Raw genomic sequence first — 25,207 nt, forward strand, 5'->3', positions numbered from 1 at the left:
TCGCCTGGTGGCAGAGATGGATCTCCTGGATTCTCATCCATTAGATCATCCATTACATAAATGTGTTTAAATAATTGATCTCAACTGAATTATATAAACGAGAATATTCTTTGAAGTGAAATAAAATAGAATTATAGATCTACCTGTTAGTCGCTTTCTGCTTTCCGCAGGTACTCGGCATGAAGCTCGCTCTAACTATTTCAAATTTGCTGTCTTCTATCTCCGTTGCTCTGCCGTCGTGGTCTTCGCTGAGCTTGGTCTGTACGCTGTCTGTACCTGGCCTTAGATACAGCGTTGTAGCTCTTGTTGACGATGAGTTGTGATGCTTCTTGTGTAGCACCACACGATAATGCTTCGTTTTTTCCACCGCAACCGGTACTGTACACCATACGGACTGATACCTGGTGGTTATCTTTGCGGCTTTGCGCTGATGCGCCCTAGCACCTCTGTGCCTTAGCACCTCTGTGCCTTTACACCCCTTCGTCTCCGCACCTCTGTGTCTGAGCACTTCTATGCGTTCGCACCTCTGTGTTTCTTCACCTCTGTGCGTATGAATGGGATGGCCTTCTTCGATTGCATCCAAGTCGGGAACACCCCGAATATTGGCTGTACACCAGCTTTTGCTGCGTTTGCAATAGGCGCAGGTGGGTTTTGTTTACCTGCAACTAAAGTTGCCTTGACTCGGTGATAGCCGTTAACTCACAAGCCAGTAACACAACCTGTCTGCTTGAACGCTTTTTACTGAATGATTATACCATTTTGTAGAATACCTATTTGGCGGTACCACGGTTTTGGAAGTACATATGATTTACTCATCAGCGCTGAAAAAAGAACAAACGTGCACCTGACATTGTTAATTCCCCTGTAAATTGAGTGCAATAACTTTATCACTAGTTGTTCTCGAAAGAATATTATTGTCTATATTCAGTATTGTCAAACTTTCATGGATTTGCCAAAGCGATTTGAATGCACGCGATCGTCTTCCATCACGCTATCAATAGCATTAACCAAATTTCAATTACTGATAAAACACTGACTCGTCAAAAAGGCCGCTGTTCAATGACGGTTATTAACAAGTGCGTCGCATTTACAACAATTTGGTATAAGCCAATCATTGTAAACCTACTGGGAGTATTAGATGAATCAATAATTCGCATGTCCGGGAAGTCTGCGATACGGAAGCCGGAACGACCGCAATACAGTTTTAAGTCTTTGTTCGATTCGGATAGGGTTACTACGACCTCTAACAACAAATATGGGCGTGGACTGGGACAGTCGAACTACAAATTATTATGGAGCGGATCGGGACGACCGCTAACAATGTTGTTTATCGCGAACTGGTAGGAGCGCGTTCGTTCAGATTATTCGAAAGTTCGCTAACGACGTTTTTCAGTGCGGACTGGAACGGACGTGGAGACTGTTCAAAATCTTATATTAGGATTATCTTGGGACAGAATATGTGGTTTAAATCTTTCATATCACTTGTTGTGCTCGTTTGTAACGAAAGCGTCCTAATCCAAGCAATACTATCCTCTGTTGAACAACATTCGTTCATTGTCATGACTCAAAGAGTGGGTTGTTTGTATAATATTGAGCGAATTAAGCGATTCGGTGGTTCGCAGGACTTGTACAGTAGGTTACAGTAGGAGGAAGTTATATTTAAATTTATTATTTAAAAGGCGAGATGTGGCTTCCAGTTGGTTGTATGATTACTTAGTAAAAGCAAAGTTTTAGCATTACATTCCTACCGTCGAATTTGGCCTTTCTGTTTCAACATACTTCGCAGCCGAATCTTAGCGTACAGAATCATTGCATGGCTAGTACTATGGATCCTACTGACACTAAGAATCCTTCCAGGTCGGGGCTCGAACATACGACAGCTGGTTTGTAAGACCAGCGCCCTATGTATTGAACCGTCAACCCGAGACATGATTACTTAGTGCTTATGACTTTTTCTCTAATTAATAAACAGTGTGTTCTATTTTACTGTTTTATTGAACCCTAATGATCTTTCTCAACGTGTTTAAGTTAAGTTTCATATTGCTCTATGTTAACATCTAAATAGTGGTACAAATCATTACATTTACATATGTAATTTCTAATAGTTGAAATTTGCTTTGCTCAGCAAATTTTTCTTGTACAATTGTTCTGCTTAAGGCTTAATTCTAGTGTAAATTCATCAATTGCAAGGTTTTTATGTTTAGCTGAGATTAACGGTGAAACAATGGATGAAAATAGAAAAAAAATTAGAACGAAAGAGTTATTCCATTTCAATAGATAAACCATGATTTAACTGTATCATAGATAAGTATGAATAAAGATAAAGCAAGATTTCGATTATTTTAGGTTCTGAATAATATTTGAAGCTTATAAAATGAGATTTGCGTTTGTGGAAGAACTGATGTGTGGTGGAAGAAATGATGTGTACGGTATGGTTATCAAGACAATGCCGTTCTAGTGGTGTTTGGTAAGAACAGACACATTAGACCGCCACTTGCAAGCAATGCTGCCACGATAAATGTTGGAGCCGGACAGTACATATCCAGCAGTGTTGCGATCACAACGTTACCGATGATACCACCGAGACGTGCTGCTACCATAGAGATGGCCACACCCGTAGCTCTGCAATATAGATAATCGTTATTATCCTAGATATAACAAAGTTTTTTGTTTTTAAATTTACCTCAAATTGGTTGGGAAGACTTCCGTTATTAAACAATCAAGTGATGCGTTACCCATCGATATGACACCACTGAAAATGGCTGATACGGCTAGGTTCTGGTGTTTACTGGTGACGAAATACATCGACGCTGAGCATAGACCAGCAGACATGGTGCTAAATACAAGGAAAAATTTTCTTCCTAGCCTGTCCATGCCAAGTACTGCAAACATGTTGGCAGGCAGCGCGGCAGCTACTGTAATGAGTGATTCCAAAAATACTGTACTGGGAATGTTAGCTGAACAGACACCAATTTCGGAATGTGATCCTTGCTTAACGACGTAATCGGTGACTTCGCATACTGTAGCTTTGTCGACATCCGGATGTGCACGCATAAACTCCTCGAAGCGATTGAATAATTCCGGAAACCACATCATCAACCCATAGTAACCAATATGGAAGGTGAAGTTAATTGTGATTGAGATTGTAGTGAATTTGAGGATTGGTGATACGAATAGCTGTTTGCTGTTATCCATTATGTTGAACATCATTCGTTTGTACTTGTTTTTAATTGGTTTTTTAACTTCCTCCAGTTCGTTTTTAAGTTTTTCGTCAATTAAAATTTCTTTCACGGGATACAGGTCGGGCGATTTTTTTGTGTTGGTCGCGTATATGCCACGGAAAATAGCTAAAGCTTTTTCGGTTTTACCCTGAGAAATAAGGAACTTGGGCGATTCGGGTAGATACAGAAGAAGTGCAGCCACAATGAATGATGGAATTGAGCACATCATCAGGAAGATTCGCCACGAGTTGTAGGTGAAGTTTGGAGTGTGAATACCGATAGCTAAAATAGGAATCATGTATATTATGAGTTTCTGGTGCGTCACTTAGAGTGCAATGTTTACTCACAAGATGGAATGATTAACCAAGCCATGCCGGCTACCAACAGGTTCCCTATAGTCCAGAAAGCCGCCATGAAGCTAAGCATTGAGCCTCTTTTTGCCTTTGGCTGGAACTCGGCAAAGTAGGACCAAATTACCGGTCCACTACCTCCCAATCTACAATGGAATAACTGTCATTGTCGGTTTTTAGTTTCAGAATTGTTATATATGTAGAACTTACGCTGCCCCGTTCAAAAAACGAAACACCATAAACATTTCGTATGATTGTGAGAAAGAGGAGGCCACAATGCAAAGCGCGTTCATGATCGATATGACGATGAGCACTTTTTTTCTACCCAGCGAATCGGCAACGCTTCCCCAGACATAGGCTCCAACCATCATGCCAATGAAGATAATCGAATTGAGCCATCCTTTGGACTGAGTATTCAAATCGAGATCGCACTGAGCCGAGGGTAGGATGAAGGACATCGAGATGACGTCCATCTCCTCGCTGGTGCTTACGAGACCGCATATTGCTAATAGGATGTAGTGAAATCTGCCATAACCAGTGAGCTCTATCGCTTGTTCGAAGTCAGCTTTGCTGGAGTAGCCTCGCTCAGGGTCGAGCGACGACTTTCCCGGTATCTTCGAAGCAACGATTTGCAGGCCAGTCTGGTGGATGTGGTCAGCCTTGCTTAATTTTTCCAAAGGAACCACGACGGGTTGCGGGAGCTCTTTGGAACCGACGCCGTTTGCTACTCTGTCGTCTTTTACATCGAAATCTGCGACGATAGAATAAATGAATTGATTTTATTTCACTAGTTTATGAGTGACATTGATTTTTTTTTGAAAATATGTATATGAAATTAATTTTGAATCAAAAAATTGGTTTCCAATCATTGATTAGGTAATGGAGTGCAAGTAGAGCGAAGCTATGACTCAATTTTCAAATCGATTCGGATTACTTTTACAGTAAGCATTACTTACATTTTGAATTGTTGGAATCGGTTTCTCCTTCTACCATCCTATGTGGACGAGCGTTTGTGTGTGTTTCCCTGCCTTCCGGTAAGAAGTAATGTCAATTGGACTAGTTGAGGTTTTTATTAATGAGTGACTGATGAGGATCTAGAAAAGTTATGGGAAATTAGTTGAGTTTTGCTTATTAACACGATAGGTTTTAGTTGTTTGTAAAAAATATAAACCCCCATTTCAACAATCTTGGAGTTGATCTGCGTTTGTGAAAGGGTGTTTATTGACAACAACAAATGGATAAGTGTACCCACTGTAATTAAGATAATCGATATGATTGATTCGATTTGAATTTTAATTAGAACAGCATATTGGTTCCAGTATATTGCCTATTGTTGCTCTTGTTGAACTGGTTTTTTAAGGCAGGTGATTTTGAAAGACTAATCACTGCATTTTAACAGAATTCCAATCGCCCCACACCTTTAAACAATTTGCTGACGCAATGGCTTGAAACAATATCTAATGAAATGTATACAAGTCTCACTCTAAATACAGTTATTTAATCTGTTTTGTACGCGCAATGACCGATAATAAAATAGCAAGACGAATCGGAGAATAGACCTTCCGTAAATTTACTGTAAACATGGTTCACCATGCGGTACCATTTGCATAAAATCTGATCATGTTTTCCACTACCCTGTTTTCACTTAGGTATTAGCTCTACTCTAACGAGAAGGCTCACGCGACTGACTTGTCTATCTGTCTAGCGTTTTCGCGAAAGATATTGAGATATGATCAACGCTTCGTAGTTTTATTCGCAAACGGCAACGGTGCGAACTTCAGCGCTATATAGAGGTATTATGTTGCATCCGGTCGGAAAAAACAGAGGTGTTTTCTTGACCTTACTATTGAACTCAAATCTGTTAACTATCTGTTCGCAACAATGCTGCCATGTTTAGAAATGAAAAACAGTTGGTGCAATTAAATATCATTGGATTTGAGCGTGATGAAAGGAATAATAAAACGGGGAATGTAGACCGGATTTAACAAACATTTTAGCTCAATGATGAATATAGATTTGATTTACGAAATAAATAATTCGAATACCAAAATTATACAAATCCAATATTTCGTTCGTCCAAAAAAGGACAATATTTAAGAAGTATATTTAATATGATTTAAATTAATTTAAATGTAAACGCGTGATGTTTGAAATGAAATTATTAGCGTAGATATTTGAAATGAAATTATTCCCACTAGCAACAAATGTTCATAATCCAAACGTGTAAATTAACATGTTGCAGCCCTTCAGAATATGTCAGAATGCATTAAAGATGTGTTTGATCAACTTTAAAAAAGAGACTTTTTTGACACTCGAATATGTCAGTCTCAGAATACGTAAATTTACACGATTTTCTCTAGGTGTGTAGTTTACAACCTCTATAATAAAAATGTGCAATATTTTATGTCAGATTTTCTCTATGACTAACTACTTAGCAGCTGGCAGAAGATCTGTTTCTCTTTTTCACATTGCTTGCACTTGTACAGCTGATGTATGGTGTTATGAATAAGAAAATGTCTTGATAAGCGCAAGTGTGTGCTCTCTTCAAAAGACATTTTATACATGCGACTGTTTTTATTGTGCTTGGGGACCTTGATGAAAACTATTTCGTTATTTTAAAAACTAAGGATGCAATGTAGACTTAATTAAATTGAAAACCGGAATAAGGCTGTGGTCAGCTATCACATATTCGAGCTCTCGACATGGAAGGATTCTTAGAGTCTTTAGGATCATATTACTAGCCATGCAATTGTTCTGTACATAAGAAATAAATTGCAAAGTCTGTCGAAATTAAGTTCTATGTGAAATCATAAATCAAATAAACCTAGATTTTCCACTATACGGTGACACTGACCAGGGCCGGTGAAAGAGGTGGGTATGGCGGGTAGAACTACCCACCCGAAAATTACAAAGGTGGATAATTACCCACCTGAATATTCCAACGAAAAACAATAGTAATATTGTTATTATTTTTAAGATCAAGAATATTTTTATTGTAACTAGGAATAATAAATGAAATTAAAATTATCGATTGCTTGTACTCAAGGTAGAGCAAGGATGTGAGTATATACAACAGAAAGGTTAGACGTGACAAAGGTTATTCGAGTAAGCAAAAATCTCTCTAGGAACATTCAACCAGAGGAGTCTAGCTTAAGCGTCACATCAATGCAAATCAAAGTCTCGGGTATACCGGAAAGTAGTTACCAGAAGTTGTTACTTTCTGTTCGCGGCAGCTTTCTCATACATAATGAGTTCTTCACAATCTCTAATAGAAAAAAATACTGTCTATATTGACTATAGACTTGGTGGTGAGCGAATGAGACATCCATTTGAACAATATTGTCATGCCCAGATTTTCGCGAAAGTCTATTCATCTTAGCTTATCTAATTTCATGAACTTTGATTTGGCGTTCATCTATCATAATGCTCAATGATGAGAAATTTGACATATGTCACCTGAAGGTTGGCACCTCCGAAAAATGAGGTTAGTTTGACATTACAAACGTCATCTCTGGGTCAGTCTAGGGACTTTTAGAACAATGTGTTATGGACATCAGCAGTTGGACTGTTTGTGGATTTGTTTTGTGCGCCGTTCAACTTTCACGAGACACATTTTTATCGAAAGTCGGCTGTTTCCTCGTATTAAAGGAAATGCATAATGATCTCGATCATGGAGTACTGCACGGAGAACCCTTCGATCATAAAATTGCGATATAGCAGTTTTTGATTTTTGCGATAGTTGATTTAACTAATTTATTTTTGATTCAACCAATATGGTTTTTGATTTGCATATATTCAAGTAGTTGAAAAATATGTTGTTTTGAATGCTGTCAAATGCCGGAGACAGTTGAAAGCAAAACAATAATTGCAATGCAAAATCAACTACTTTTTTAGTTGAAATCTGTTCGCGTCGCTTCAAAATGTCAATGAAAACAACATCGATGGTTAAAGCGTTTGGTGAAATTGTGTTCATTCGATTTGAGAAATTTTTGATTACAAGTGTTTATCTAACAGCGGTGTTGTGATAAAGTTAACCTTGTTTAAGATGAAAATGATTTGGTGACAAATTCGAAAATGTTAATGAATGATCATCTCGTAATCTTTCAGGTATGCGCAAAAATTTTATGCTTCAAATTCGATCATTGATTTACTTCCAGCAGACTGTTTTACTTCCAGCTGTTTGATACCGATGATGATGTTCATCATTAGCAATAAAACGCTTTTTGACATGAATTTAATTTTTGAAAGTAACAGGAGCGAAGGGTTTCAAACACACATAACGCGCTGCGAGTGAATGGCGGGTTTGAATTGTCGTCGCAAAATTCCAATTCCCAGCGGCTGATGCACCCAAGCTCATATAAATTGACTAAAATTTTCGCAAATCAATAACATTGTTCGAGTTGATTCAACTATTTGCAATGTCTAAAACAAATAAAAACCGATTTATTTTTCAACTAACAGAATTTTGTTTCAATAACAACACCAGTTATTTCAACAAAAATATTTGTTGAAATTGAAAGGTATGTGTCCTCACTAATTGACAGCATTACTTTCAAACAGTTAAATTAGTTGTTTCTACCATCGTTTCTGCTAATCGAAAAACTAAAATGACAGTTTAGTTATAACAACAATCGATTAGTTGTACCAAATTTTAATCAATCGAATTCAAAAAATCAACTAATATTCTGGTTGAAATGGGATCGCGGGTGGTTCCGTGTGGATGAACGAGTACAGCACCTTTCATCATCAAGCCCAACAAACTAAATGGTCAGGGTAACTCAAATTCTCAAGGAATAATTTAAAAAATTCGCAGACACAAATAAGGTTATACGAAATAGAAAATACTGCTGCCTTAGTATTCAAAGCAAATATTGGTAATAATTTTGAAACTAGCTGGGTAGTCCTACTTCAACAGTTCAAACTACCCCACAATAGTTTTATGTCGTATTTAGCCTTTAAGGGGGGGGGGGGGGGGGGCTGGATTAGGGTCTAAATGATGAAAAAAATCATAATTTTTGCGATTTTTTTTTAGAATTATCGTTTAACAAAATAAATTCAAATGTTTTGCATGGCAAATAGCATCATTCGAACAACATTTTGTAAATTTTTCGTGGAAAAATTTTGAGAAATGAGTCGGTGAAAAGGTATTTTTGAAGACGCTTGTAAGAAATCATGATTTGCGGTGTCCACTGTATCTCAGCGCAGGCTAATCAGAAGTGAACAAATCAAAGTAGCATAGTTAGAGTGAAGTTTTTCTAGACCCCAACGTTTTTGTTTGATTCTTTTAAAGTTTTTTGAATTTTTGGTGGTTCTTCAAAGTGAAAACTACGATTTTTCACGAAAAAATCCGCCATTTTGAAGCTGTAAAACCACCCCAAAGTAACAAACAACGAAAAGAAAAACGTTGCGGTCTGGTTTTTCATATGTAGAAAGAGTGTGCAAAATTTGAACAAAATTGATGCAGTAGTTTTTGCATGACGATGGACACGGACTTTCAAAACCTGCTTTCGAGCAAAAAGCGTTTAAAGCTTTTTGTCTATAAAATCAATGGAAACAATTTATGACTCAAGGGAGACCATATCAAATATTTTCAAAAAATCATATTTTTTCTTTTATAATTTGTTATAATGAAACATTTCAAGAATGTTTTGTCAAGTTTTTAAGTCAATCGAAGCAGAAGTATGTATGGGCATATGTGCCGAGCTCTTACTTCTTCGCAGTATGAGATAAGCAAAGATAAAGGCCCATAACTTGCAAAGTTTTGTTCCGATATTCTTGAAAATTTTACAGAATATTTTTGAAATGTTTTACTATAAGAAAATATAAAGAAAAAAATAAATGATTTTTCAGAAGTGTTAGACCCTACCCGCCCCTTAAGGTGAAATGTAGCGTCGTAGAATGCGCGCAAAAATTTATCCACTTCAGTTGAACGAACCGTCGCACAAAGCATAACAAGGAAAACCGACACATGGAAACTAGAACTTTTTTCAGTGATTAAGCGCAGTGGGCTTACCTCTCGTTATGTTGGCTTGTAAAAAAGACTGGACGTAATGGACGTAATCACACTTTTAATATATGTTAATTCAATCGTTATTGTTAGTGAACCATGAGTAATTATGAATGACTAACATGAGGTTATGTGTATATGTATTGTTCCATTTGGGACGGTTGTAGCGTGATGCCTTTCACGCAGCCCGTCTGGGTTCGATTCCCAACCTCTATAATTGAAACAAAAAAAAATGTTCCATTGTAATGGGAATTGATTTCAATCTGTTGTGATACTGTAAGTATCGCTCTGATGCGATATCGATACCAAAAATATCCGATTTTTGAAAGAAAGTATCGATACCTCGAAGTATCGACTCGGTATCGGACATTCCTACATGCATAAATCAAATAAACATAGATTTCCATTGTACGGTGACACTGACAACGCTTCAAGTGAGAAGCGGGTGTACTTTTTTCCATTGGCTACTGTGGTTGTGTTAAATGCACATGCAGCTTTGTACATGCATTTTAGAAGCATACACACACCCATTTTACACCAGACGGCGCGTTTGGTGTCACGGGTTGCTCAACTACAGTACTATTACACTGGAAAATCTATTTTTATTTGATTTATGATGTCACCCAAATATTATGGATAGTAAGCAATAGTAGGCCACATCGTTGTCTTGTGCTCACAAAATCAGAATTAAAATCTGTCGAAAAAAGAAGACTTCGATCTTCCAGCTGAAGTAAAACATTTAAATTACTTCACATTAGAATCAATATACTCGTACTAACTCACATTCTCACAGTCTATTTTTATTTTTGGATAAATAGACCGATCATTTACATTAGTGCTAATTATTACGGGTCCCGAAGTTGTATACTGATAAAAGCTTTTATTCGTATTTGCATCATAGAACGCGGCAAAAACAACCAAACACAAAAGCTCTTCCACGAGCGGAACCAAGCGAATTGATTCGCTTGGAATCCGACGGTTAATATTCTGTTCGTCAACAGATCAAATCTGCTCGTAGAGATATTTTTATACCTTTTGTTGTTCGAAGTGATTAAACTCAATTAAATTCGCCGTCTTGTTTTCACGTATACGTGCAAAACAAGCAGTTGAAGAATGGCATTAATATTCTCATGATATCGGATGCAGTTTAATATGCAGTAGAAATGGACGAGATATTAAATTTACTTGTCCATATGTTGCAAGTTTACATTATAGCAAAGACATCATATTACCAAGATATTCAGCTCTCACATTTCCCGAACAAATCATTGGCAACATTCTTTTTTGCGTGCATGGCGCCCTCAGGTGAGTCCGCATCGAATATCGCACACAGAAGTAGGGGAGAGAAATGTCAAATTCGTGCGCGCCAAAATAGCAGCACTGCGCAGCACCCACACAATTGACATGATATGTGCGATGGCGTTGCTGAGCTGAAGATTGATTTCGCTCCAAGCTGACAGGGTCTGATTATAGTGTAAAGTATGCCACTAAACTTTTATTGCTTAAACATATCAAGCACAGTTTGGTTTGGCACAGTTATTAAAAAATAAATGTTCAAGTTCGATTTACGTGATCATCGAAATTTTCATAAAATTTTGGAAACAATTTTATTCTTAATGATAATTCGAAACGTGGATCAAATCATCACATCTACAGAATTGCATTTCCGTATTATGATCTATGCTTCTATGCTAATACTTCAGAAGTTGCAGTTTTAACACACGGGATTATGTTGTATATTCGATTATTGCTCTTAATTGATATGTGTGACATCTATGGTCGCTCCAAAGTTGTATCAACTTTTAAGTCAAATTATGTTTCATTTTATTTATGTTGAATCGAAATTGAAGGAGTTAGAAAATATACAGTTTTATATTGTGATTTTGTTTCTTATATTTTAAATAATCGGTTCGGATATCGTTCAAATTATTAGCTTCCCTAATGGTGTTAGAAATAAACATCGTGGTCAGATTCTTGATTTTAAAGTATGTTCGAAGATGACGTACAAGCCCGTGATTTTCTACTTGTACTCCTTGATGAGTAACCAAGATAGTAAATAAGACTTGCGCAGATGGTGCGAAACCAATTAACACGGCGAGAGTCACGTGCTGACTGTTGTATATCCTCAATGTCAGTCACTATCTTCAATGGGACTGAAGGTCGAACGGCTTCGCATCTTGTGTTGTAATTTCAACAAATTAACGAAATTTCAATGATCAAATTACGCACTGCGCTTCCTAGAAATAATAAATGTGGTATTTTGAACTGAGTGTCACGGATACCGTCAAGCTCACAGTCATCCCAATCGACGAGTGCATAATGGATTGTGAAAGGATTTCATATTGTTTACTTTTAGCGGAATTGTTGTTTCCGGTTTGTTTACTTGTGGGAAAGTAAAGGCGAATACGTATGATTTTCGCTTGAACTCAGAGATGCGCTCAATCAGGGCTCACGGGGCTAACTATCGCGAATGCTGCAGAGCTAGAAAACTTGGGTAGCTTTGAAAATTGAATGATGGTTTAATTAGACGGTGATTTAGCAATTGTAATTAGTTTATAGCGTTTCATCAACCAATGCTCTCCGGGATTGTGTAGTAATGATAAAATTACTCGGAAACGTAAACCGGCAACAAATATGGCTATATGGCATCTAGACTATGTAAAATTTAGTTCAACACAGGCGACGAGGTCAAGCATTTAAAGTAAATTGAGAAAGCTTCTAATGTTGGAACGACACTGCAGAAATATTTACATATTAATCAGATATTGACAATGGGAAATGTTAGTACGAATGTTTGTGATACAAAAAAACTGATGTTAGAAACGTATCTCGGGCGGAGGAAGAGCTAAAATCAGTTCGGATGCCTTCTATTCTAAACGCTTTATAGGCGTGTACATATGAATATGAATGTGAGAAAATGTTTCAATAGAATCATGCAAATAAAAACAAATAATAGTAAAAATCAACTTTAATGATGATCATTGCAAAATGTTTGTGCGTTTCAATTATTACTTCCGTGACTATTTATACAGTGTAGACATTATTTGAGGTATTTGATATAACAGTTATATTGCATACGTCATGAGAAAAGCATCAGAGCAGTTTATTTTAGTGTGATGCCAAAGTCTGACAGACAAGTGTATAAAATATTCACAATAAGCCTATTTAACAAGGTGAAACGTGTTACTTTATACCTATAGAAGAAAAACCTACTGGTGTGATGATGCCTCTCTCATGTGACTAGTATTCTCAGCAATACTACTGTGGTATTCTTAAAAAAAAAACTGCTCATTGAATAGAAACAGGGAAGTTTGCAAGGGCGCAAAGCTTAAAAATCGAAATATATGCGAGCCAAAATCAGAAGATTTTTTTCCGTTTCTTTTTTGCAGCATTGGTCCAAGGCCTAAAACAACTAAAGGAATTATTTTTCTATTTCTGAAAAATTAGATCATCTTTATATATATTTCTATGAAGGTAAACTAATTTGCAAATTTGGTAATTTGCAGTTTTTTCACTCATCACCCTGTAATTGGGGAACCGGAGGTCAAATCGAATTTGAAAAATTTCTGCGAGACAATAGTACCTTTCAGTTGAGCGTAAGTTTGTAAAAATCGGTTCAGCTACTTCGGAGAAAAGTGAGTGCATATTATTCTCACACACATCCACACACAGACATTTTGTGTACTTGACGAACTGAGTCGAATGGTAGATGATACGGTTTTCAAAAGTCGGTTTTCACAGTGATTGCATAGCCTTTCTATATGAGTAAGACAAAAAGAAGTTTATGTTGATGGAAAATCAAACACTGTTTTGAGAAGGAAAATTAACAGTTTGTTCATTTAACATATAGGCCATTGCTAGCTACTTATTTTCTCTATCTTTGTATAATGTTGTGGTTTCATGTGGTATCATTTTTCCCATGGCTCTCAATTGGTTGGAAATTGCTGGCGGTGACGCAATGCATCAGCCAATTGTTTTTGAATTTACTTGTTATATACGTCTAATCATGCTACGGGCATCTTCAGATTTTCCTCGATTCTAAAATTAAAATAACCACTTTTAAAACCATCTCTTGCATATTGCTTCCAATAGAGAATGAGGACCGGAAGCCTTCTCAAACATTCGATGAGATTTAAACGCAGATTTCATCAAATGAAAATATAAAAGCATCAGAAATAAAGCGTTTGTTTTTCCTAATACCATCGCATTGTGCATTATTACTAGTTTTCAATCGTTCTTTTTGAGACCAGATGTTTCCACTGAATATGCTTTTATGGGCTGCAAATGCCTTGAAAAATTGTTTTCAGAAACTGATGAGTGTGTTCGCCGTATTTGACATAATTTACGATACCGCAATCTTTGATGATTTCTTTGGAACAGCTGTTGCACCGGAATGCAAAACTAACTGAGTTGATTGGGTTTACAACTTGTGTTTCAATCGTCAAATACTTTTCTCTGGAGCCGCTAATGATAGGGAGATGTCGTCAAACCGTTAAAATCTTAATCAAATCAACTGATATCATCAGTTTCATAATATTATGTGTTGAATATACACACAAATGTTTTCATCAAATTTTACATTGTTTCACACATTATTTCGGATTTTTCTATAGATATAACTTTTTTGAAGTCTCTAATAATGTTTTGTTACAAGATATAAGTATTAGCACATAATTCGACCAGAAAATATAAAGCAACATATGACTTACTTTTGTACTGCCATTTATACTAGTTAGTAGGTCAAGGGTCAAGCTTAATATCAAAAATGTCTGATTTCCAGTTTCCTATTTATTTGATCAAAATGATTCAAAACTATTTAACTGATTGTTCTCTTCAGGTTAGCTATCAGAATTGTAAATCTGAATTGCTACCCATACGGGCAGGTGTTCCGCAGGGTTCGAGCGTAGCTCCAATGTTGTATAATATTTTCACTTCTGATCTTCCAAATCTACCCGTTGATTGTCAGAAATCGCTATTCTGTGGCGACACAAGTCTGTTAGCCGCAGGTAGAAATCTAAGAGTGATCTGCAGTCGCCTACAAAGAAGTTTAAATATTTTCAGTGATTATCTGTCAAAATGGAAAATTAAACCTAATGCAGCAGAAACGCAATTAAATATCTTTCCTCAAAAGCCAAAAGCTTCTTTTCTTAAACCAAATAATAATCACATTCTCAAATTGAATAGCTTGAAATTGACATGGTCTGATCAAGCTATATACTTAGGTTTAACGTATGACAAAAAACTCACTTTCAAGGATCACATTGAAGGAATCCAGGCAAAATGTAATAAATATATTAAATGATTATATTCTCTTATAAGCAGAAAATCTAAGCTCTGTCTAAAAAACAAATTGTTAATTTATAAACAAATTTTCAGACCAGTCATGCTTTATGCAGTACCAATTTGGTCAAGTTGTTGTTCCACCAGGAAGAAAACGCTTCAAAGGATTCAGAATAAAATTCTGAAAATGATTTTGAAGCGTCCTCCCTGGTTTAATACAAATGAGTTACACAGACTCACAAATATTAGAACCATTAGATGTAATGTCACATAATATTATAAGCAAATTCCGACAAAAATCGGTGCAATCTTCAATTGAATCGATTCGCTCTCTGTATTAGTTAGTAAGATAGTATATAAGTTCCTTTTCCCCATTACACAATACAAGTAGGTTTAGAATTTTCCCTACACAAAAATCTCAGAATTGCGGAAGCAAATGATGTCCTCATGGTAATAACCAAATCACACATATATAATAGGGCTGAAAAGTCACCACTTGTGGCTGAACACCCAATTTAAATCTTAATAATTTAATTTTAACTCATACTCATAATAAATAATTATTTTTAAAAAAAAGGTCAAGGGTCAAGAATCAAAATACAGTAAAATACAGCAATTTGAAGGTTCTAACACACAAAGAAGGTGCGTAGTGTAGTATTTCTGTGTTTGTTATTATGAAGCTGTAAATTTGTCTGTGTTACTCATTTTTCCTTCACAAGAATGGACGCTTTTTAAGTTTAGGATTTTTTTAATACTTTGTAGTCTTTCCTTCATGATGGGACAACAACATGATCAAGTCGCTACTGCATGAAGCAGGACTGATTTGAATGTGGTAATGGTGTTATGATGCTTTTCTCATGTAGCTCATGTTTTCATTATTATTACTAAGGGAGAAGAAGTTTTACGTTTTTTTGCAGTATCGCTCTATATGGCAGGTTGTAATATCATACACACTACCGTGTATTTCGGGAACCATTCTACATCAACTTATAAAAACATAATACTTTCCATTTAATTCTGAGTTTGCGAAGATCGGTCTGGTCGTTTCTGAGAAATTGGAGTCAAGCCAGGATGATCCGATATACCCAAAATCAAAAATATTTGGTCATCAACTAACCATACTTTTCTAACTGAAGAATTGTGCGCTCTATGGATGTATTTGGTTTAATTTTTCCGTGTCATGTATAACAACCTTTCATTTGAATCTAGGTTTTTAAATTTGAATCTAGACATTTTGCGTACTCGACGAACTGAGTCGAATGGTATATGACAAAAACCTATCAAAAGTCGATTTTCACAGTGATTGCATAGCTTTTATATATATATATATATATATATATATATATATATATATATATATATATATATATATATATATATATATATATATATATATATATATATATATATATATATATATATATATATATATATGAGAAAGGCAAAAACTGCCGTATTCGGGTAAATTTTTCAGTTCGTCTCGACTTTCAATCAATGAATTGTGATAAAATCGGATACAATATATTTGTTTCGGATCTAAGAAGCAATACCGCAGGAAAAATTGTTCAACACTTCTGTCACGAGAAAACTCGAAGCAAATGCACCTATTTTCATCGTATTTAAGCTATTTTGATAGACGACCATAAATGACCCGATGACTTCTACTATAAGTCGAAAAACTTGTAGCAAAATAGAATAGAGACTTGCGACAACCAAGATATTTTAGAACTAAGGGGGATCAGAATGAGAATATTGTATAAGATCCGAAATTTTAGGAACACCTGCTCGTAATGGCAGCGTGCCAGATTTACAATTATTATAACTCACCTGAGAAGTTCGATTGGTTCAGTAACTTTGATTCATCTTTAATGAAAAAATTGGTAATTAAAAAATTTAATTTTCGATCACTAAACCTATGTTCGAATGCTCCAGTGGATAACTCAGAAGATTTGATAATAATAAGGTTTGAAGTAATTATGTGTGTAGAATTTGATTTACTCGTCGTTCATTATTGTGAATTAGTGATAGTTGTCGAAAAATTGGAGCTTTGAGAGTTCAATAAATTAGGATTAGGCTGATCGTCGTTAAAATTGAAAACAAAATTCATTCTAATTTGTTTGAAAAATGCTCAAATCCTTCAATTGAACGATTTAATATTTGGATTTTCCAGCCCATGCACTACGTTATAAGATTGATGTCATATTTATCTCCAAGCTTGGGCATGGCATCTAGAATTAGGAAACTACTTGCAATGTAGAAATAGTTTCGTCAATTTATCAAAAGTAGAATTGGATCATTCCAAACTATGCTGGAATCGCTGTTTCAAAGACTAACGAAAGACCATTGCAGTAACCAGTGTTTTGCGGTGAGATCCTGCTGAGGTATGTCCATGTGTATGAGAAAATGAATCATCACATAGATCATGGCAAGTGTTTATTTTGTCCCGTCTATTTCCAAAGGCTTTCGCGCATTATCGTTTATTTTCGGTTCTATATTGAGAAGTTAATTTGATCGCGATGCCAATGATGTTAATTTTCTCAAAGTGGTGTTGATGTTTAAGAAAAACAATTTTTTTATACTGAAGTTCTCATAGTTTATAGCATATTTGACAACACAATTCAACACAAAACAATAAATTTTATTTAAAAAATAATGTAAAATTACAAGTTTGAGGAAGCGAAAGAAGAATCTACTGTATTGTATTTTTTTACTATCCAACAAAAAAAACAGACACTGATAAATGATTGATAAATGAAATAGTACTTTTGCGAAAATAGGACTCAGAGACGGAACTCGGTCGCGTGGTTTTCCCCTATCTGGATAAATTGTTGATGAAACACAAATCAGAAAACAATCTGATTAAATAGATTTAAATTTTCTAAATAAAAGTGATTATATGAATTACTAATATAGTGCTTAGCATTTTAATTGCGGTTAGTTACAGAAATAAATCGTTCACAAAAAATCCCACCTAGATAGACTATTTAGTTTACTGACATATTATAGTTTACGTAAACTACTGCTTATCTTATGATCAAACTACACGAAGTGGAAAATCCCTGGTGGTTCCATAAGAACACAATCGATTTGATAATTAACGTTCCAATCACAAGACTTGAAACACCAGTTTGATAAGTTTACCCACCCAGGGAAGCAATATGATGAAATCATATTGTATGTAATATGAAAAAAATATTCATTTTGAACCACAAGAAAAACTACCAGGAACTGCTAGATTAGGAAATTGTAGATATTTATAGAAGTTAGTATGATATGTTAGATTACACAACAAAAAATTCTTAAATTTACTGGTGACGTAAATCCGCATATGCCTCAAATCATAAGAACATAATTCGTAAAATAACTGAATTTTACAAGAATGATTTACATATGTGTCGAACATACACTACTTTTAAAGCAGACGTGTAAATTTACATGCTTAATACTTAATACTTAAAAATATGTCAGACGGTCCAGAAGATGTAAATTTACACGATTTTTTCTAGGTGTGTACACACTTAAAAAATTTTACATCTTATTAGATGCACATAAATGGAGCGTAACAGTTCACGCGAATTTACGTCGAATAACATTAAATATTGTGTCTAAAACTCCATGACATGAAATCCATTGAAATAAAAAAAAAGAATTTTTTAGCAACCCACCGCGACTTGATCCGAGAATCATTGGATCGCAAGTTCGTCTGATAATCGACTGAGCCACAGAAGCATGCATCTGCTTGCCCGGTAAAAGGTGCATTTAAATTCATACAGTCGCACCTGCTAGTAGAACGCAAGTTACAGTCGAAACCAGTAAAATTCAAGCTCATCTAACATTAACTCATTACAAATAAAATTTTCCGTCATTTGACAAATTAGGTCTTTATGAATTACATCGTATGAGGGATTAAGTCACCTGTAAAATTAAAATTTTTTTAGAGTGTACGATAATTTGTAAGATGTATCATTTGGATAAATGTAATCTGTTGGTACAAAAGATGAGAACGTTCCTATTAGAGAAGGAGAATTACATAAATAAATATATAATACCATCAAATATTTGATAATCAATCGAGATGGTCGAGCGTTGCTGTGGTGAAAATTTACGGACTTATGATTTTAGGTGGTATTCTAGCCGTTGACATTATCAACGTGTACATTTAGTTTTGTTGCCGATTTGAACTTATCGGCAGTATGTGCGATGTTGTGTATGAGTAGGTCACTCATCACCGAATCGCTCGACTTCTACACTGGATTTCAGCATTTTGGATCTCAATGCTTTCTGGCAGAGTAAAATGGCTGTTTGTGTCATACTCAATGATGAAGCGAGTTTTACTTTGATTCTTCGTCTATAGAGTCGTTTGCGGTCGAAGCAAAAGAAACAAAGACAATACAGTGCAGTGAACAATAGAGTGTACGGAATGGTCAAATACGATTTAACAAAGCCTGAAACTTGGCCTGCAAGACCGAATTCAATTTGTATAGATTTTCAAGCGTTGCAAAATTAGACCAGCAGCAAATGAAATTGAAATCTTACTTAAAGAACGAATGCATCTAGACGCTAATAATGTAAGAGAGATTCAATTCAACAAGGCGTCTAACTGTGTGTACATTATGTTTAAACGTGAAAGCGATGCAATTGCATTCGCTTCGGTTAACAATGAGGTGCACAGCGTTGAGTGTGACAACATTAAATACAAAATTCCTGTGCATGGTGGACAATGCCATACAAGTACGCGTGCATGACCTTCCCCCGCAGGCCACCGATCAGTCCGTTCGGGAGATCATGTCGCAGTACGGTGAAGTTCTCTCCATCGAAAGAGAAGTATGGCGGAATTTTTTCCCCAGTATCCGGAATGTATGGCGGAATTTTTTCCCCGGTATCCGGAATGGCGTGCGAATGGTACGTATGCAACTACGTAAGGCAATTCCATCTTACATCATTTGTGGTCAAGGTGGGGCACATCCGTGTAAAACGCTGATTACCTATGAAAATCAACTGGTTACATGTCAGTTTTGTGAACAACCTGCACACTACGGTAAATCTTGCACTGAAACTGCGAAAAGAACATCTTCAACCAAAGACAAGGTCAACCGTTCAACAACGAAAACTAGTGATCGTAGTACTCCTGTTTTACCATCAAACCAACCAACAACTGCAACCAATGTACAACAAGGCGCTTCTACAGCAACTAGCAACGAGCTCAGGACTGCGAACAACAAGGAAAACGAAAAGAAGACGGAAATCAACAACAAAACCACCGATGCGGCAATGGAGGACGAGACGAGCCACGAACAAAGTGCCCATCAACCCTCGCAGGAGGGAAATGGAAGCTCTTCTCCTCCTAGAAAAAGAGTGACAACGAGATCCACTTCAAAACCTGTTTTAATCCACCTAGTGGTGTAATGATGCCTTTCTCATATCAATCATACTATCGTATATAATAATGTAGAATTCTTCACAATATTTTTCTTCGATTCTTAAAAGAATAACCGAAATCGGTTTGTTTGACCGTCTACTGATAAAAACTATCAATTGGAAAAAAATTGAGGTCGATTTAGAAAATTGTTTAAGATTATTCCTCATTTTCAGAGATGGTATACAATTTTAACACACTTTACTCTATATTTCCGGATCCGGAAGTCGGATCCGCATGAAATTCAGGAATTACGCATGGTACCACAGGACCTTTCATTTGAACCTAAGTTTGTGAAAATCGGTCGCGCCATCTATGAGAAAAGTTAGAAAACATATTTTCTTTTTTTGCACATTTTACCCCATAACTCCCGAACCGAAAGTCGGATCCAAATAATATTCAGGAATTATTTATGGGACCTCAAGACCTTTCATTTGAATCTAAGTTTGTGAAAATCGGTTCAGCCATCTCTGAGAAAACAAATAATGCACTTATTTTCACAATTTTTTGCACATTTTACCCCATAATTCCGGATCCGGAAGTCGGATTCGCATGAAATTCAGGAATTACGCATGGGACCACAGTACCTTTCATTTGAATCTAAGTTTGTGAAAATCGGTCGCGCCATCTATGAGAAAAATTAGAACACATATTTTCTTTTTTTTGCACATTTTACCCCATAAATCCCGAACCGGAAGTCGGATCCAAATAATATTCAGGAATTTTGTATGGGACCACAAGACCTTTCATTTGAACCTAAGTTTGTGAAAATCGGTTCAGCCATCTCTGAGAAAAGTTAGTGCACTTATTTTCACAATTTTTTGCACATTTTACCCCATAATTCCGGAACCGGAAGTCGGATCCAAATAATATTCAGGAATTTTGTATGGGACCACAAGACCTTTCATTTGAATCTAAGTTTGTGAAAATCGGTTCAGCCATCTCCGAGAAAAGTTAGTGCAAAAAAACGTTACATACACACATACGCACATACACACACACATACACACACACACACATACACACACACAGACATTTTGCGTACTCGACGAACTGAGTCGAATGGTATATGACACTCGGCCCTCCGGGCCTCGGTTCAAAAGTCGGTTTTCACAGTGATTGCATAACCTTTCTATATGAGAAAGGCAAAAATTCTTTATTTAAAAATTCGGCTAATTCGGCCACGTAAAGCTTGTACACCTGAATAAAAATATCTTTTAAATAAAAAAAACAAGATGCATACTTTGTTTTTCCAAAATTAATCCAGACTCTCTTTTGCAAAGGGCTAAACATTTTTAACCAATTTTTTTTCAATGAGCTGAATACTGCAAAAATTTCATATCGAGTCCTACACTGAAAAAAATTGGCTTTAAAAATTTAAAATCGATTCACCAAACAAAACCATTATTGATTTCAAATTTTATCCAAAGATAATTAAGTTTCCTACCAACCGATCATACATTGCAAGATGAGCATATTCCAGGGAAAAAAAGTTTTTTTTAACAAAAACTATTTCTTGCCCAAAATGAGTTTTTTAACTAAACTGAGAGGCATAATCATTCAAGATTACAATGAATCTCAATTTTTAAGAAAATTTCTCCGAATACCCTGTTTCTAGTTGCCCGATGTTTTCAGAAAGTATCAGAAAGAAAAAGTTTTTATTAGAACAACTTTCTTTTCTTAAAAACTCCCATCATACAATATATGGCGTGCTGGCAGGGAACATAATTATCTATGTTAGGACAAAATTTCATTTAAACAAGGAACGGCGTATTTTTGTAATTTGACTTCAAATTCTTCAGTCTAGGAAAAATGAAGAGGGAAAAGGTTTTTATTATCAAAAAAAAATGTTTAGTTTTGTAGATTGATTTCAAAATTTTAAAGTCAATTTTTTCAGTGTAGGGCTCAATATTGAAGTTTTCCAGTGATATCATTGGAAAATTCAACTGATTTTGTAAAAATAATTAGTATAATGCTGTTTTTTTAGCTTTCATTATTTATCGTCATATATTTGGAAAAATGTTATCTAAAAAATTTTTTAGTAATTCTGAAATGTTCTGAAACCCCCTTTGAAAACAAAAAAAAATTGTGGATAAGCGTCTGACAACGACCATTTATAGGTCCAATTGTCAGAAGATCTAAATACTCGGGATATAATATTGACTAGTAGTCTAAACCTTATGCCTATAGCTAATTATAATATATAACACTTTGGATCCTGTATATCGTTTTCTGGTGTTAATCATCTGGGCAGTATGGTATTAGGTTTTGCACGAACATGACATAACCTCACAAAAATAAACAGAATGAACTTTTTTTGACAGTCGACGTGTACTTGTTTACAGTTTAAAAGTTCATCAGAAGTTCATCGTCCGAATGTAAAAATTGCAACTCGCCTCACACTTAACAGATTCATACATATATCGCTCCTTGATGCTGGAAACACATACAGTGCAATCTTTTTAGTTATTTTCACTGTGGAATACGTTTTTTAAAAGACACTTTTTCGTCATTTTTTCAATTTTTACCTTGCAGTCGCAAAACAAAACAAGTACACGGCAACTGTCAAAGATGAACTTGATTCATCGGCAGTTCATTTGTGTCGTCATCGTGCAAAACCTAATAGTCGAATGAGGTGTGTTTATGTTGGTATTATATTCATGACAATCTGGAGCCGATTTCTCAATTGATGAGTAAGCAGAAAAATATGTAACTTAAAAGAAACGTCAGAGAATTTGCTAAAAAATGCATCCACCCGTTGGCATTTAAGTCACTTAGCACCATCGAATCAAATGTGTCCAAACATGTCTTGTTTGTTTGATATGGGTGTTATTTACAGTTGACTGGTTTCGGACATATTGATAGTCTTATGTTAAAGGTGGTGCTAATTAATCCTTAATGAAGTACAGAATAATTTCATTTTAATTCCACAGAAGGGCTTTTAGTGTAGTGATGAGCGTAGATTATGATTCATTATTATGAAAATTTAGATACCACTATATGTTGATTCTTTATGTTGATTTACTTTCGCTAGATTGTGCACATTAATGAAAGAAACATGAAATTTGCTGGTACAATTGTTTATCACTTACTATGACACGGTGATGCGAATCACTCAAAAGAGGTTTTGAGGTAGAGGTGGCGGAATAGCCGGTTGTCACACGGTCAGTAGATTTTAACACTTTTAGCTTCGCTGTTTTTTTCGCTCGTGCCTTATTCGTTGTGTATATTTCGTTTGAACACAACTTTCACTATTTAGCATTAGCTACGACCTTCTGTCCTACCTAATGCAAAAACCGCTTTAAAATTTTTGACTAAAGTCCGAGTGCTGCTAACTTCAACTGATCTTTCGAGACTAAATGCTCGCGATAACATTAACACTGAACTGAACAGTTGACTTGGTAATCAATTCGAGCGATCGATCGATCAGTAACTGGAACGCAGGTAAATATTTTCCAACTGTATACTAAGAAAACCACACGTGTGTTTTTCTAATCTTTCGACGATTTCGATGTTACTAATCGTTTTGTTCACGGATATCTCTCGGGAACGCTTTGCATTTCAGGGTGAAGGTTCGAATACAATATATTTATACTAGCATTCAAAATGCATTTTCACACGATCAATCAGTGCGTCTGGTCACTGCCCTAGCACGTTTACATGTGACGAATTCTATTCTAAACAAAACTATAAAACCAGCAACAATCTACCCATCAATTGATAACACAAATCACAATTCTTATGCTAGACTATTCTAATACTCAAGATCACAAACCGCTTCAGCTGCTCAAGTTTTCAAGGAAAGAGATGTTGGCTCGATGAATGAATCTACTGAACTGAACTGAATCAATAATAACAACAAACATATGAATCGGCATTCTCCACTGACCGTTTATTTTCTTAGCTATTTATTATCACATTATCATAAACGCTACCGCCGAAAGCATGTACCCAGTCTGGCCAGATCCGATAACCACTTAGATCCTACAATTCCAATACTTACAAAAGTGAGTAATAAGTCGTGAGAGAAAAGATTAGGATCGAGTGCGCTGGACGAGAGATGAGGTTCCAGAGCGCTTCAACCAATCGAGAGATGATTCAGATGCAATATTTTCCCTGTTGTACGGAGGATGTTAGCAAAAGCGCGCGATAATTTGGTGGAGGGTTGGTTTTTCGCAACACACGACCCGATCAGTAGGCGATGAATATGCAATATTTGCGTTCTTATATTTGGTTTATGCTATGGTTAAAAAAGCTTTATGCAGGAAGTAAGTATTATGATATAATTGTTGTTCATAGAAAACGTAAATACTAATCAAAAAGAATTATGTTCCGCGTGGATGCCAAAAATTGAATAAGTATTAAATGCTTTGTAAAACTTATGTATTTTTTAATACAATAAATTTGGAAAAATTTTGAGTGCTAAATCCGGTTGTTTAGCACGAAAGTCGTTTAACAGCATTATTATTGTAAGAACTAAAAATAAACTTCGAATGAAAAAACGTGATTAATCCACCTAGCAGTGAGATGATACCTTTTTTATCAATCCGCATGTGTTTTTTTGCATGGATATTCTTAGGTGTTTTAGTTTTCATGACATTATTTTGATTATCGTCGTTTTAAACGGCAAATTGAGATTTTAATCACTCATTACCCTGTAATTTCGAAACTGCAAATCGTATCGAATTTCAATCTTAACATGTGCCAATCGATTGAACATTCCATGAGATGTCGAAGTAAGTTCCACTTTAGAGTTTTTCGTCATTATTTAAGGTACTTCCAGAGCTGGTATTCAGGAACTAGCATAACCCAAAATGATTCGAATGGCCATAAATTAATACGCCAAACAATTTGCATCTTCTATGCCGGTATGAATTTTAAAAACTCATCATCTGTAATTCCAGAATCGGATAAAATTACACCAATTTTGTAT

At 35.7% G+C, this 25,207-nt stretch overlaps 1 protein-coding gene across 5 annotated transcripts in view; it reads right to left on the reverse strand.

Moving 5' to 3' along the window:
- Positions 1-1,976: 1,976 nt before the first annotated feature.
- Positions 1,977-25,207, reverse strand: part of LOC131435079 (synaptic vesicle glycoprotein 2B-like) — a 68,141-nt gene continuing 44,910 nt past the window's right edge. For 3 of the 5 annotated variants that reach the window (XM_058602586.1, XM_058602585.1, XM_058602583.1), the window contains exons 2-6: positions 4,528-4,665; positions 3,782-4,322; positions 3,569-3,717; positions 2,684-3,503; positions 1,977-2,622 (exon numbers count right to left, since the gene is read on the reverse strand). In XM_058602586.1, the coding sequence (XP_058458569.1) occupies positions 2,439-2,622; positions 2,684-3,503; positions 3,569-3,717; positions 3,782-4,322; positions 4,528-4,564 (1,731 nt within the window). In that variant the 5' untranslated portion in view covers positions 4,565-4,665 and the 3' untranslated portion in view covers positions 1,977-2,438. Of the gene's footprint in view, positions 2,623-2,683; positions 3,504-3,568; positions 3,718-3,781; positions 4,323-4,527; positions 4,666-23,366; positions 24,007-24,049; positions 24,069-25,207 lie in introns of those variants that run through there. The other 2 variants (XM_058602587.1, XM_058602584.1) reach the window with 2 other exon arrangements.

Source organism: Malaya genurostris, chromosome 3 (genome assembly GCF_030247185.1).
Source record: "Malaya genurostris strain Urasoe2022 chromosome 3, Malgen_1.1, whole genome shotgun sequence".
In the NCBI taxonomy this organism is placed as follows: domain Eukaryota; kingdom Metazoa; phylum Arthropoda; class Insecta; order Diptera; family Culicidae; genus Malaya; species Malaya genurostris.